The sequence below is a fragment of the Porites lutea genome, chromosome 4, assembly GCF_958299795.1.
Source record: "Porites lutea chromosome 4, jaPorLute2.1, whole genome shotgun sequence".
NCBI classification, from domain to species: Eukaryota; Metazoa; Cnidaria; class Anthozoa; order Scleractinia; family Poritidae; genus Porites; species Porites lutea.
In genome coordinates, this window is record NC_133204.1 from 16621169 (window position 1) to 16636632 (window position 15464).

General features: G+C 37.9%; 1 protein-coding gene across 1 annotated transcript; it reads left to right on the top strand.

Annotated features, from left to right (window-relative positions):
- Positions 1-973: 973 nt before the first annotated feature.
- On the top strand, positions 974-14121 carry LOC140934956 (BRCA1-A complex subunit Abraxas 1-like). The gene is made up of 10 exons (XM_073384512.1): positions 974-1058; positions 1133-1223; positions 1315-1351; positions 7350-7428; positions 8283-8394; positions 9315-9408; positions 10726-10851; positions 11375-11459; positions 12661-12775; positions 13409-14121. Exons 1-10 carry the CDS (start codon positions 987-989, stop codon positions 13834-13836), a joined length of 1239 nt encoding a protein of 412 aa, XP_073240613.1. The 5' UTR covers positions 974-986; the 3' UTR covers positions 13837-14121.
- The last annotated feature ends 1343 nt before the right edge of the window (positions 14122-15464 follow it).

Consider the following 15464-nt stretch of genomic DNA (forward strand, 5'->3'; position numbering starts at 1 on the left):
TCATGGCATGGTAATGTTGAGCTATTTTTTTAGTTGTTCCTATGAAACAACTTAATTTTAGTGTTAAGGAAGAGGGGAGCATAGGTTAATAATGCAAATAATAACTCATGTGGTGGGGGTTGGGGTACTCCCACAAATACTTAAACAGGTATGTCCCACCTCCTGGGGCTCTATCCGGAATCTCTCTATTATATTACTCTCTCTATCGGCTTTTTTGCTTCAATAACAGAGTTTTATACGTCTGATACGTATTCCATCTCGAATGAAAGGTTATCAAACTGCTCGAGCTGTTAGAGCTCGCGGCGCATTTTTTTATGACCTGCATCATGGGCGGACCATGACCAAGGGGGGTGGGGGGGGGGGGGGGGGGGCTACTCCGAATTGTCGGGGATGATCGAATGGGGGCAAAAATCAAAATCTAAAAAAATTCCTGGAAAAAAAATTAACCCCCAAAAAATGCCATGCCGAATTTGCGCGCCTTAGATGGAATGTAACGTTTTAAATATTAAAGCAGCCACAAAACAAGTTTGGCTGTACTTTATTCGCAAAATTACACGCTGCTCCGATACGCGGGCGGGTACTACCGTGAATCTTTTGAATACCCAAAAGGGTCCCTTCTTAAATGAAACCACCCAAAACAATACTTGCCAAATTTTCCTACTACGAAACGAAAATTTCAAACCCCAAAAAATCCTTTGATCCCCATCACTCGAATTCTGGAGCCCCACCCATTTTTTTAGGGAAAAGCCCTGGGGACGAGGTTGTTCCCCACCCCTCCTCCCCCTCCACGGGGACACTATGTAGGAGAAAATCGTAATGTGGAAGCCGCACTAGTAGAAATGTCAGTGGTAGGGGGTCAGCGTTGGAGAGAATGGCAAAGATTTTTTACATCACTGGACGGTATCAAATGCTGGTGGGTCTGTGGCCGCTTGATAATTCTGAGCCCGCGATAGGAATGTACAGGCAGCGGCCCGTCAAAATCAAATATGGAGGTCTGCATCTCAGGTTGTGTGTTCTCTTCGCTGGTTTACGAACTGGAGAACAGTCGTGGCGACGTTGTGAGTGGATTGTTATTGGCTTGCTTACAAATTTAATGTATTGCATCTAAGTTTATTCCATAACTTTGCTTTAGGAAGGACTTTTATTAGGAGAAATCAACAGCCGAATTGTCAACACCGTCACAGATTCACAATCAGAAAACTTGAGACATGAACGAGTTGCAAGTGAGTGTCTTTTTGGCTAACGCTGTTGTTTGATCGATATCAGTGGGAATTTAACTCTTTTTAACTATCATTTCGATTGTCTTCTTTTCAGCTATCCAAGGATTTGTGCCTTTTGGTAAAGTCCATCGGTAAGTTTCGTAATTAGCTTTAACATCCGGAAGTGACAATTGACTGTACGTGGTAAATCAGACAGGAGGCGACGAAGGGTCGATGCACAATTAGTATAGGAGGGGGGTGAATAGGGGTATGCAAATCCGCCGATCCGTGGTATTTTTAGGCCCGATCCGTCGATCCGACTTAATTTTTGTTCAAATCCGAATCCGTGTTACTTGAAAAATTTTTCCTGGTATAAAGAAAGTAGCGTTGTAGCATCAAAAAATGAATTACTTAATATCGTTGTTCTGTAATCGCAACAGATGCGGGACTTCATGTTTAAGAAGTTTTCGTTCAAGTTTCAAAACGTTAAGGTGATTCCCTGGTTTTGCACTTCGCATCTCTTACTGCGCATAACAAGATGGCCTCCGTAAAAAAGAGCATGTGAAGTAACAATATTAAAATGAAGTTGACCGAAGAGAAACGCTATTGCAAATTTTGCTTGCGGTTGTTTCTTGCCGAGGTAAGACTCAGTGTGGTGGGAATGTGCATAACGTAAGCAGTTCGCGTGTTGCTGAGTTCGACTTCCTCACGGAGAACCTCGATAGTGGATGTTTAATTTGTGCTTATTCACTTTGATTTTTATTTAAACGCTTTCTTTATCACATTGTGTCCTAAATGTGACATCTCGATGTAAATTCTGTGAAAACGGATTTTTTAATACTTTCTTCCACCTTTTGCGTAAATTCTATTTTGAAGCACGCCCCAGTCCTCTCTCAAAAATCAAGGAAAATGCATCTGGTGCGCACTTTCTGCAGCTCTACCGCAAAAACGAGTACGGTGACCCCCATTTTATATTTCATGATTTTAATAAGGACAGTGCTTCCTTTCGGTGAGAAAAAAATTGGCACAAATCTATGTTCAGTTTTTTGGCAATTTTACTAAATTGTACGGATTGAGCTATCACGTGTCAAATAGCGCGTGTCTAATTTAATTCTACTTTGGAGCGTAAAGTAAAAACAAGGGCATTAAAAGGCATTTTTCTGGTACGTAAGTGGATAAACAATACATTAAAGTCAAATTCTGTGCGATACCACATGCATCATTGAAAAAATCTTTCCTTTTTGTCTAGTTTTGGGCTGCGCGCGGCGTTTGTCAAAGGGTCCAAAATAGCCGCATTTGTCAGCATTGTGACGTCAAAACGAGCACGGTGACCCCCACTTTTTATTACCTTTTTATCATCTTCTTTACTTGTTACATCAGTGTACCAGAGTTTCAACTACAATCTGTGTTAGGTTCTTTTACTAGGGAATCACCTTAAGCATTAAGGACAGAGCTTATAATGTTTCTTCCAACAATACAGATTTGACTAATCAAACAGTCTGCAAGCTTGAAAAATGAAAGTATCTGGTATTGCATAAAAGATTTTTCAATAAATTTGCTTACTGACATCACTTTGGACATGCTTCTAGTCGAGCCACAAAATTCGGAAAAGGCAGAACTCAACTTCATGGTAATTTGCTTACCAGTAAGTATTTTCCATGGTTAATCTTGGAAGTCTTGAGACCATAATCTTTTTCACTTAGCAACAGACGGGTAAAAGGGTTAGCCACGGCAAACTGCATTTGTTTTTTGGTGCAAATACAGAGTTTCATTTACTTGTAGTTTGTTTTGTACTCAATGATCGTCAATTTTAGCATTAAATATAAGGAGCAAAATCCTGTTTATCATTTCACCGATCAATTTGTAAATTTGATTTTTTTATAGTTCATGAGTCGCTGTCAATCCTAACATTAAATGTGAGGGCCCAAAAATCCAGTATAACAGTCCAGCGGATGTGATTACGAAAAATAACTCTCATCTTACGAAATGAATGTGGGAGGCACTGTGGGCTAATGGTTAGTGCGCTGGACTCTGGATCGGACAGTCCGAGTTCGAACCCTGGCCGGGGCACTGCGTTGTGTTCTTGGGCAAGACACTTTACTCTCACAGTGCCTCTCTCCACCCAGGTGTATAAATGGGTACCGGCGAAATAATGCTGGGGGTAACACTGCTATGGACTAGCATCCCATCCAGGGGGAAGTAGAAATATTCCAAGCTGCTTAATGCTACGGAAACCAGGATAAGCTCCGGCAGTATGGGCCACTTGGCATGAAGCTTTACCTTTTACGAAATGAGTCTGTTGTTTATTCGAACTTGTCTCCCAAAGCGAGTGGAAACTCCAAACAAGAAAGGTTGATTTCCCGTCGGTAAAACAACTAATTTGACGATTTTCAAGAAGATATTTGTCTGTAAAATGGAGCGGCCGTTAGTGGGAAAACGAATTTGTATGAAAGCAAAAAGTAAGACTTCTCGCTTCTCAGCGAACCGATGCCCTTCAATTGTTTTACCAGTATCTTTAGTTTGTAAATCATAGAAATTTCAGAATGTCAACTTTCCTCAAATTATAGAGCATCAAACTCCCGACTTTTACCATACATTTATTGTAAATTTTGCCGTGTTTTCCCTCAACCAATATGGCGACAGAAACCGTGAAAAGGTCTATTAAGTTAACGATCAAGACAAGCAAACTAGCTAAAATAGCTTCGAAGAGCATAATTTATATCAGTTCATGTATAAATCAAATATAAAACTTACCGAACGTGCTCGCGTAGCCGTGTTCACCACACTTCCTCAATGACTGGAATCGACGCAGCATCGAAACTTATTTTTTTCAATAAAGTAATCGCCTTTGGCACCTTCGTGGTAAAAGGCTACACACTCGATAGTTCTAGTTCCACTTTGCAATTTAGACAATTTACACGAACGCATTCACAGATCTTGTCAGGTCACTTAGCATTACCGCCATTACCTGAACCATGTGTCACCATGCAGGAACCATGCAAAAGGTTGCCTGACGTCATTTCCGTCACGCTGTCTATACTAGAGTACATGTATATGCGTCGGGTCACGAGAAAGTCTCTTCCGGAAACCTCGGAAGTGGAACGTTAGCCGACAAAACACCAGCACATTAACCAAGGCCGACCGAAAATTGATGATCCGATCCACAATCCGAACTTCTAGACTGACAGAATCCGGAAACCGGGCCAAAACTTTCAGCTGACCCGCGATCCACGGTATTTTTCAAATCCGCGAATCCGCTCGATTTATCGCCGAAATCCACAATCCGTGAGCTTTTTAAGGTCAAATCCGCCGATCCGCGAACCTATTCACCCCCCTCGTATAGGTCTATTTATTTGGTCAGGGAGGTATAACAAATAAAGCGAGCGAAGCAAATAAAGCTATGAATTAATGGGGAGTTAATTGCCAATCATTTCAGACTCAAAAGCTAACTGGTCAAATCGCTCGCGCGAAAGTCATCTTGCCTTAAGTTGTGTCGCGTAAAGTTAATTTATGCTCAGATACATACCCACAAAGCCTAGAAAGCACCTTTAAAATATGTATTATCTATTCTAATCGTCTATTGAGCCCCCCCCCCCCCCCCCCGGTCTTATTTATTTCAAGCCCATTTGAGTGAGGGTGGGGCTTATTTAAAAGGGGGTGGGGGGGCTTATTTCATTGAGAAGAGAGGATGGTATCAGTTCTCCATAAAGAAGTAGAATACAAAGTGGAAAAGCTCAAATACAAGAAGGTTGGAGGTTATTTATCCAAACTTGCAGTTGTGAATAAACCATTCTGGAACTCTTTAGGTCACCAACTTCGGGCAACATAACTTAATTTGTTTTTCGGGTGAGTTGACTTTTGCGTGACTTGACGGAGAACTTTGAGAAGTATGTGAAATTGGTTAAAATTCAGTTAAACTGTTACCTCTCGTTAGTGATCATGTAACTCAGTTCTGTTGTTGAATTTTTTAGTGCTAAAAACGTTAATTGTATATAACAGAAATGTCCTTCCTTTGTGAACACTCCCAGTAAAACACCAGCAGTAAGGTTGGTAAAGTGGTGAGGAAGCCCACCTCCCAATAATATGGCCTATGTGACCCTGGATGGTATTAGGGACCATAAGATCCTATGATGGTGTCGGCCACAAGAACTTAAAAAAATAGTAAGCAAAGTGACAACTCTGCAAGTGCATCGCAATCTTTTGTACTTTTCTTTGCATCCACTGCTTGACTTGGTTGTGAAAATACCTAATTCATTTTTATGTTTTATGAAGGACATGTACAAATAACAGAGAAATTTTTTTTCTTTCTCTGAATTTGGGTTGGAACATGCACAATTTCAATAAAGAGAAAAGGAATAATCTTTGCTTTTTCAGCCATGTCTCCCCTGCCATCGCTGGATACTTATGGTCTCTAATGTTATATGTGGGTTGAGCTTTTCATTGGTTCTTGTCCCATGAGTTCCAAGTGGTTTTATCAGGATCCTTTGGTTTTCATCTCCAAGTTTCCAAATTTCAATTCAGTTAGGAACAATGGAAAACAAGGTTCAACCACTTTGTGGATGTACTACTGTTAAAATCATCATCATTGTTATCGTTTTAATCCATACTTGGCCAAAAGAAGGAGCATTGTTAGATACAGAAATGTTGCAGTCAATAATAAAGGCCGCTTCCCCCCCCCCTCCCACCGCCCAGAAAAAAAACCATTCGTTAGTATTGGGACCTCTGAAAATTGCATTAAAAGTGCAATTTGAGCAACTGGAAAAAGGAATTCTAGGCGTGAGGTCATATGTTTTCTTTTTATTGAACAAGAGAAACAAATAAGATGAAATATGATGGATTTATTATCCCACTGAAACAATCATTTTCTCTGAGTAGCTGGTGTTTCTGTGTTGACTAAAGGACAATGAAATTTTCAGCACTTGCTGGAGCTTCTATAGGACAATAAAATATTGTTAGCTTTTAATGTAAAACCTATATGCTGATACATGATACATGTACACGCACACGACAACTCAAGGGCTAGGGTGCAAAATATGAGTATATAGGCTGCAGTGCAAAATTTTGGATCCAATACTTGAGTTGGAGTTGAAGTGATAATGGCCTTGCTGTATGGAAAGGTTAATTCCATTTTATTCTGTGACTAAAACAGTTTCTGTTTATTTAAGGTTCTCAAAAATGACCTGTTATGTTTTGTAATAAAATCAATGTTGTTCCTGTTTTGGGTCAGCTGTAAGCAATTTAATGCCAATGCAACCTTCATTACTTTGAAGTATGCATTTATGATCACCAGACAAAAGGCATATATCACGTAATTCCCTATTCACAAAAATTTTAACAAAAAGAAAAAGGTAAAAACCTCTGAATGTAGATGAGGAAGTCAAGCGTGGTCATTAAAGGATTTTATATTATTTTAAGGAGACCTTTTTATTGCATTAGACCAACATGGAAAATCCCAAGCGGGTAGGGTAGCACAGCAAAAAATGACAAGGCTCATCCTGCCTGCTAAGATAACCAACTTCGCACAGGGAAGTGGATGTGAAACACTTTTTTGTTTGTTTTAAAGTTTAGAAGTCTTGAATGGAATTAATTTAATAATAATATAAAACCTGGTTCGAAGTTGCCTCTCCACTTATGTGCTGAACCTAACAGATAAATTAAGTAGGGTAAACGAGTGGTGTCTGAATCAGACTTTTAGCCAGACATTGAAAATGGGCCTTGCAGAAGGCATGTTTTCCTATAAAACAACAAGAGATTATGTGAATTTTCCTTATATTTCTTCCAAAAATGGGCATCCATAGGATGGCTGGATGCACTTCTGGCTAAAACCTTGGTATGAAGCAATTTGGTATGGCAGTTTTAGGTTGGTGCAGCGAAAGTGTTAAGCTTGACAGATTGGTTGAACTTTTGTCGAACTTAACTTTGGCTCGACACACGTTGCACTTTTTGAATCAGATGTCACACCAGTGTCGCTCCAAAGTCGAACTTAACCAGTTAGGATTGGCACATGAAAAGTATGGTGTCTGAACCAGGACTTAGTATCTCAAGTACAAAATAAATTCGGAAGTAAGGTTTCAACTTATTTTGAACACAATCATTTTGTTATTGTACATGTTTTGTTTCATTATAAGATATTGTCATTTTTGCTGGCAGGTTTTACACTGGTGTTGGTCAAATAGTTGATGATACTGTTTCAGAGGAGCTTAATAATGACAATGGAAAAACTGTTCAAGTAAGAAATATATAGATTACAAAAATCCTTAACATACTGGTGTAGATCGTACATGTATGAATATTTTATTGGTCAGCTGTTGGGCCAGTTGCATAGTATGAAACAGTACTGCTCAAGTCTGGCATTATTAAATAAATAGTCTTCCCACAAGCATTACTCTTCGTGATCACAATATTGCTTGGATTGCTATAAACTCGAACAAATTGTCAGAAAAAGATGGTCTCAAATGTCCTTCATAAGGAAATGATATGAAATATTATACAATAAAAAATCTGAAGACATACTACAGTATGTAAATAGGTTGCATATATGATACTGATACTCACAGGCAGTAGATGTGCATATCTGTTTTACTCTGATTTTACCCAGTTTAACATTCAGCATTCATTGATTGAAGGATCTGTACTCTGTTACATTGATTTGAAACAGTAATGATTGGTGTCTCTTAACTTACACAGAACCAAACAGGAGAAATATCCTTATTTCTTTCAGGACAAGTAACTTTTCATGCATATGCCTAATAAGCTAGAGCCCAGCCAGTCAGGTCAACTTTACTTAGTAAAGTAAACTAAGATAAGCATTTAACAACTTTGAGCAAGCAATGTGTGTTAAAGCTTGGAGCAATTGATAGACAAGTTTTTTTTTTCAAGCCTTGACTTATACCCATGTTTTCAATGTGAACACAAGAAATTGGTCTGTGTTGATGGTACTCCTGATAATCTTAGATAACTGTATATATAGGCAATTCTCTGCTTATGAGAGTGGGATTTTTGTCCAAATATGTGTATAATACTTGTTTTAGTGTATTTAATTTTTATTTTGTTGATCATTTATTGTCTGTGGTTTTGTTGTAGAAAGTTATTGGTTGGTTTAAATTTCGCCGGAACACACAATCTCTAGTATCCATGAGGGAAAGATTTATCCATCACAATCTAATCGAGAAGTTTAATTTCACACCAGCAAAAGGTACATATAGATGCAACTCAACTTTGCGCTAAACTTTACATGAATTTTCTGATTGTGGGTCTAGTGTTCATATTTTTTGCTTATGTCTCATGATCAATAAAATTAAAGTACAACAGTTTATATGTCCAACATCCAATTTGATGAGGGCAAGACTATTCACTAAAAAATGGCTTCTTGTCTCACATTTGATCAGGGAGATAGTGCTCTGGGACTTGTCTCTCTCAAACCTGGCCACCTTTACCCTTCAAGAACATTGCGCAGTGAACATATCCTCATAACATTTTACCTGATTGTGACGAGATTATAGCATAGGGCCAAGATTTTTTAACATAAGTCATATTCCCGTAAACATGGCTATGCTGTTGGTCAAATGAATTTCAGGTTAAAATGGTTTCCCCCTAAGTTTCTACATTTCCTTTGTTTCCTAAACCTAATTTTTCATGATCACAAATATTTATTGCTAAGAGACATAAGGAAATTGAGAATCAAGCTGGGTTGCAACCATTTTAAACTAAATTTGATTTAGACCTTCAACAGCTAGAGTGGTTTTCGTTTGAGTGTCGTAAAACCAAAACCAAAGTAATTACTCTGGCCAATCACATAGGACACAGACAATACACTGAACCAATCAAAACTTGAAGTAATTACATGTGGCTGACGCAAAGCGCGGAAAAATGCATGCGAGCGCGTCACAATTGGCTTTGGTTTTACTTCTGATTGGATGAAAAGGTGGCGCGAATCTTTTAAGCCAATCGCAGCGTGTAGAAAGTACAAAACCAATTACTTTTCGACACTCAAATGAAAACCGCTCTATAATTACAAGATTGTCAAATCAGAAAGATTTCTGATAGCAAGCTACAGTGTGAAGCTCTGACATTGCTTGGACCCCACCAAATGATTTTGCTTTCTCTTTATTAAAGAGTTCATCATGGCAGTGTTTACAGCGTCCATGAGCAGAGACATGTCAACTCACAAGTTGGACTACAGCTTTTGTTGTTCTTCACACAGAGGAGGGTATGTCAGAGAAAACAGGAAGCTCAATAGCATAAGGCTTCAGACTAAGAGAAGGGGGGGGGGTCAGTCAATGCTACTATTAAAACAGCTTTCCAACAAGCATCCTTGACCCCTTCAGCCAGGAGATCCATCCTCCGCAAGGGCTTTGGTTTTGTTGCCTTTTCCCCATTCTTCTTACAACTTCCTCATAATCTTCAGAAGCTCTGGCAACTGGCAGAAATTGGGGTCTAGTAATCACAGAAAAATAGGCTACTCACAGTGATAGTGAATCCAGCATTTTGTTTCTCAACACTTTTTATTGATAAAGAAAATAAAATATTTATACATATTGACCAATAAAAGTCCACTGATATGAACTTAGAGGCCTACAAGCCAAGCCTGAACCCAGTTTCAGTAGTACTTGAACCACATAGGCCAGTGGCGGATCCAGGGGAGCCCCCCCCCCCCCCCCTTCCTTTATCTCAAAGTCTGGATCCAGCACTGTAGGGGTACAACTGTATTGGTTAGAAAGCTCAAGCAACCACAACAACTACATGTGTGGCAGTTAACAGGTCACTTTTGTCAATAACTTGATTCTGGTTTTCCAAACTTGAATTTGTTTATTTACCTTGCTCAATTTAAGTGTAGGCAAATTTGCTTGGTGTTGAAATCTTAAGGGCGGTATCCAATTTTATGTACATGTACATACATTAAAATACACTGATCTTATTATTTTTTTTGTTGTTGTTTTCTCCTCACCTCCTATATGTGTATATGATTAAAAATGTTGCATTTGGAAGTTTTACATAGTAGTTGTACAGTGGACATTGATGTATAATTATATAGAGCTGTTGTCTTGCTCGTAAAATCATTGGCATTTTCTGACTTTCATGTTGCTTTTATTTTTGAATCTGAATGAAAGGAGATGATAATGTGAAGGAAATAATGAATTGGCATGACCAAGGCATAAACCCAGACCCAGACCACAGCTCAATAACGTGTATGTTGTAGTTAATTTTTTATCTCGGGTAATTTTTATTTTTCCTTTGTTTCAACTTCATTAGCATACATTACCATACCCAAAAACAAGAGAAAAACAAAAATTACCTGAGATAAAAAATTAACTACAACATGTACATATAATTATGTTATAGTTAATTTTTTATCTCAGGTAATTTTTGTTTTTCTGGAAATGGAAATGTATGCTAATGAAGTTGAAAGAAAAGAAAACGAAAACTTACTTGAGATAAAAAATCAACTACAACATATATGTTAGTGTCAAAGGTGTTGTTGTTATCAGTATTGTTTTTATTGTATCGCAAAATATTTTACTTCCAGACTGTTTGAGCCAGTTCATGTGCAGATACTTAATCTTGGAGACACTTCACATTCTGAATACAGGCTGAACAGCTTGTCTGCCCAGGCCACATCTAACCTATTTTATGAAGTAGTTGACTCTTACAGGTAATTTCATAAAAATTATTTGCAATAATAAATATTAAGGAACCACTCAAGCTACCAGTTAAGACTTACACATACTTGTTTGAAAACAAAAGGGGAAAAGCAATGGCCATTGAACCAGGGAGTGGAAGTTAATTATTATATGAAGTGCTAATGGCATAATTATGCCATAAGGCAACAAAATTCTTCACATTGAGGATCGAGTTTTGAATGCACATGTATTCTCATTAATTTGTTTACCACTAGAAGTTGAATGTTTTCTAGTCACTATCTGCCTGAAAAAACCATGTTGATTACTAGGCTGGCTTTTATTATGATTGTGAACCAAAGCTTCTGAAATTCTAGCATTTGGTTTTGCTTGTTGCTGTCTTGTTGCTAGACAACCATGGACACCATCCAGATTATACAGCGCAATATAAATGCAACTTGAGATTCCACATTCACTGATTGTGAAGTCTGACAAACTTATATTAAAACCTTGCACAAGAAATTAAGATTTAAAAATAACTGGTTGGTGTATTTGCAGGAACGACTTTGTAGATGATAAAGGATGTTTACATCAGTCCACCAATATGCATGGCATGTACATAACAATGATGAGAAAGCTACAGGTAAGATCAAAGGAAGCACCACCTAATTAGCATCTTCATGGACTTTAGGGTTATCTTGTTATTATGCGACCCCATTTTGATCATGTGAATAAGAGTGGAAAATTAAAGGGCAGTAATGTGCTGCATGTTTATAACGCATGTCTCATGCCAGGGTAATTGTCGCCAAGGGCTGGGGGCAGGGATTTGCTAGGAACATGACCCCTTGCTACTTTCGTAGGATACAAAAGGGAAACAGTCCAAATGATCTTCCTAACTGGTCAACATTGACATAAACATAAGCACAAGCACAAGAAAAACGGACAAGTTTGTTCTTCTTGTGCTTGTGCTTATGCTTATGTCGTAGCTTTGACTAGTGAAAACTGGGTCGACATAAGCACAAGCATAAGCACAAGCATAAGCACAAGGCCATGGACCAATCATAGGTCACTTTGACCCAGACCTCATTGCGAACATATCAAAAGCAATTGTCCGCCATCTTGTTTATCATCGAGTTAAGGAGAGCTGGTATGGAGAATTGAGTCAAATATGCCATTTTGTGCTTGTGTATGTCCTGCCTATGCTTATGCTTATGCACTAGTGAAAACCAGGCTTTAAGAGCCACTCACAAAGCCATTTACTCTCTGACAGCAATGGCCAGAGTATGCTAAGCTGGAAAATAAACACAAACCAACCAGAACCTTGCGCTCTAGTTCTGCTCTAAACCTGGACCTCAGGAGAGGGGAACTTTTCAAGACGTTTCTTCAGAACTTTTTAATAACCTACCTGATAATGTTAATAATACTAATGTTATTTATTCTCCTCAGCCGTCAAAGACATTTTAAAGACGCCTTACAGTGACACTTGATTTTTTATTCACGTGTATAATTAATTTTTTGATCTTCTAACCTACCTTTAATGTATTTGTAATTGTTTTCTGCCGTTTTTCTTTGCTAGATAGTTTAGATAGAGGAAGAACCACCTCGTGAATTATATTCAATAAACCATTATTGTTATTATTTATTATTATTTAATGTTTCAGTAGTTCCTTTAAGAAGCTAGAAAATGATATGAGTTGCTGAGACAAGTGCAGACTGTTTTTTTTTTTCATTTTCTTATGAGGAATGTCAACTCTATTTCAAACAGTATGTGTTATGTGGTACTGAATGTGATGTTTTTGCATTCTTAGGTTTATTTGTGGCTAATCTCCATTATGCTTCTTTAGGATCTGGTTGAATTAGTAAAAATGAGTGAAACAAGTGTATCATCATTAACAGAGGATGTGGAATCCAGAAAAAAGGAAGTAGAAAGATGTCGACTAGAACTAGCCAGTAAGAGTGGTGGGTAATGTTTTACTAGTTGAGTAAATAAATTTTAAAGAAATAGGTACTAAAAGAAAGTCCGAGTCTGGCGGCCATTGCAATTGCTTCTTTTGAGATACACAGCTGGAAATTCACAGGTCAATTTTTTTTTTATTAATTTTCATATGCTCTTTCAGTTCCTGCTAACAAAATAAATATTTTTCAAAAGCGAACTTTTTTCATGTTCACTATTGCAAAAGGCCTATTGATAGCTGTCAAAGTAGGGAATCCACGGAGTCCAGTGTCACATGCTATCACATGGTTTGTTTCTTGCTTATGGCAAAAATTGAATTACCTCAGAAAGACATTTTTCAAAAGATCCCATGAGAGCTTTGTTTTTGGTCTTGACTAAATCTATACCAGACTGAGTATAATTAAGGTAGTACATACATTGACATGCAAGAATGCAGTTATAATACAGTTGTTGTCGTTGGCAATCTTTGTTCCTTTTAAACAATGCCACAGGTACAACAAGTGTGATTCTTCCATCTTCTATTTTTTGAACTCCTAATTGTTCAAACTAATTCCCATTTCCCCTGAGGGTTTGAAAAACAAAGATTCCATTGTATTGGGTAACTCATGGGTTTGGTTTTCTTTCAATGCTTTTTATAGAGTCTTGTGAAGTTGACAACAGGAAACCAGTCCAACCACACCCTGTTCCAACCCAATCAAACCAGGACATTGAAAATGACTTTAAAACTGTTAGCAAAGGCGGATCAGGGATATCTACTGAAAGTAAAAGAAAAGAAGACTTGATTTCATTTGATGATAACGACGTAATGGAAACAAATAACCAAAGTGACATTCCAGATGAAAAAACAAATGTCCAGATAAACATTGAAACCAGGAGCCTAAGCAGGAGGAAACAAAAGACTCCAGCTAGGGTCGTCAGTCTTGCAACTGCGGATGCCGATGATGATCTAACAGACGATGAGACACAAACATACTCCTTGGATGATAATGTAAAAGGAAGTGGACCAAATTATGAAGAAACATTTTCTAAGAATTTAACTATGGAATCGTCATCGCCAGTTTTCTAGTCTATCTTTTGTTGGTGGGATGTTGGCCAGCACATCAGATGTTAACCGAGAGCTATGGGCAGTGAGGAAAACAGGCAAAGGCTATCATGACAAAACACCTATCTGTTAGTTGACTGTTAGAGCGTTTTTAAATAATATTACTTTCAAACATCTGCCTCTCAGGTTTTTAATGTAGAAGTCGAGGTTATCAAAATTCTTGGTACATTAATATCTTGTTTTTGTAATTTTTACAAGCTGTACAGTTGTTGATCTTCCAAAATATTATTAAATAATGAAAAATTGTCAGTCATCTGATTTTTATAAAAGGATACTTGAAATTATTCAGTACAATAAATTATAGACATTATTGTTATCAATATGCTGCCAAACAGTTTTCAACTTAGAGTGATGGTAAACTTGTTTTATTTGAGATGTTGAAAGGAAAGACAAAGATTCATCAAAACCAGGCGCCTGCCATTTTAATTGTGCTTATCATTTCAATCAAAACATGGCAATCTGTGGTCTATAGTGAGCCATGATTATGATCAATTTTTTGTCAGTGGTAAGCTGCTAAAAAGAACATTTTAACAAATATGTGGCTCAACCTCAGGGGAAATACTAAACAAAGCCTTATACAGGTAGGCTCCGCCCCGAGGTCCAACCCCTCACCCTTTAATATACCATTTTTAACAGAAAAGGAACCCCTTTTGTATACATTTTATTGACAAATAGTACCCCTTTTATATACCTAGTTTAAAACTTTCCATAGCTTTTAATTGCTGTAAATGCACTGTCTTTTAGATTAGAATAATTCACAAACCAGAATGTTTTTTTACAGCCATAAAATGCATCTGTTAGCCCTTTTAACATGACCTAAATGATTTCCATATCCTTTCATGCTTGAAGCCTGAAAAAGGTGGTGCCTCTTTTGGGTGGAGCCTCCCTGTATCACTATCTTTATTATAAATAGAGTTTAGTTAAATTTATCGGTTGACTGATTGTCAGTAAACCTTAGGAGAGCTGTTGGTCGATGATAAAATGTTTTTCATCGTGAGAAATCTTATTTATTGATCTAAATCTAATTGTCTGATCTGCAAAGGGCAGTGCAGCTCATCTCCAGATATGGTAAAAGAGATAGTTCAAGTGCCTGTTTTCATTAACAAACCACAGATAGTTTTAATCTGTCAGCTGACAATCTACCGACAGACAGCAGACAGATTCATTGGGGAACTGTTCATAAATTTTATCCTGTGTAGACCATCATTGGGACTACACTATGCCCCCCCCCCCAACCCCCCTGCCCCGCCAACCCATCCACCTACCTGCCTAAAATGGGAACTGTGGCACAATTTATGCAAGTTAGCAAAGCATCACTTAAAGTAACATCACAACATTATGAGGCACTGTCAGTGGCCAAAGGAATGTCTTGCATGTATTGCTACTATCACATGCAACAAATTGTTGTGTCAGACCTCTTCTGGTTGCAATGTCTTTGGTCCAATTCTTGTAAGTGACCCTGCCCATAAGTGACCCCAGATGCCAGGATTTTGGGTGGTGACAGAAGGAGGTTTCACCTGTAGTTTCAGTTTTAATGATCTCTTGATGCTTTTGCATTAATAATTATGCAACTGATATTTTCACAATTAATA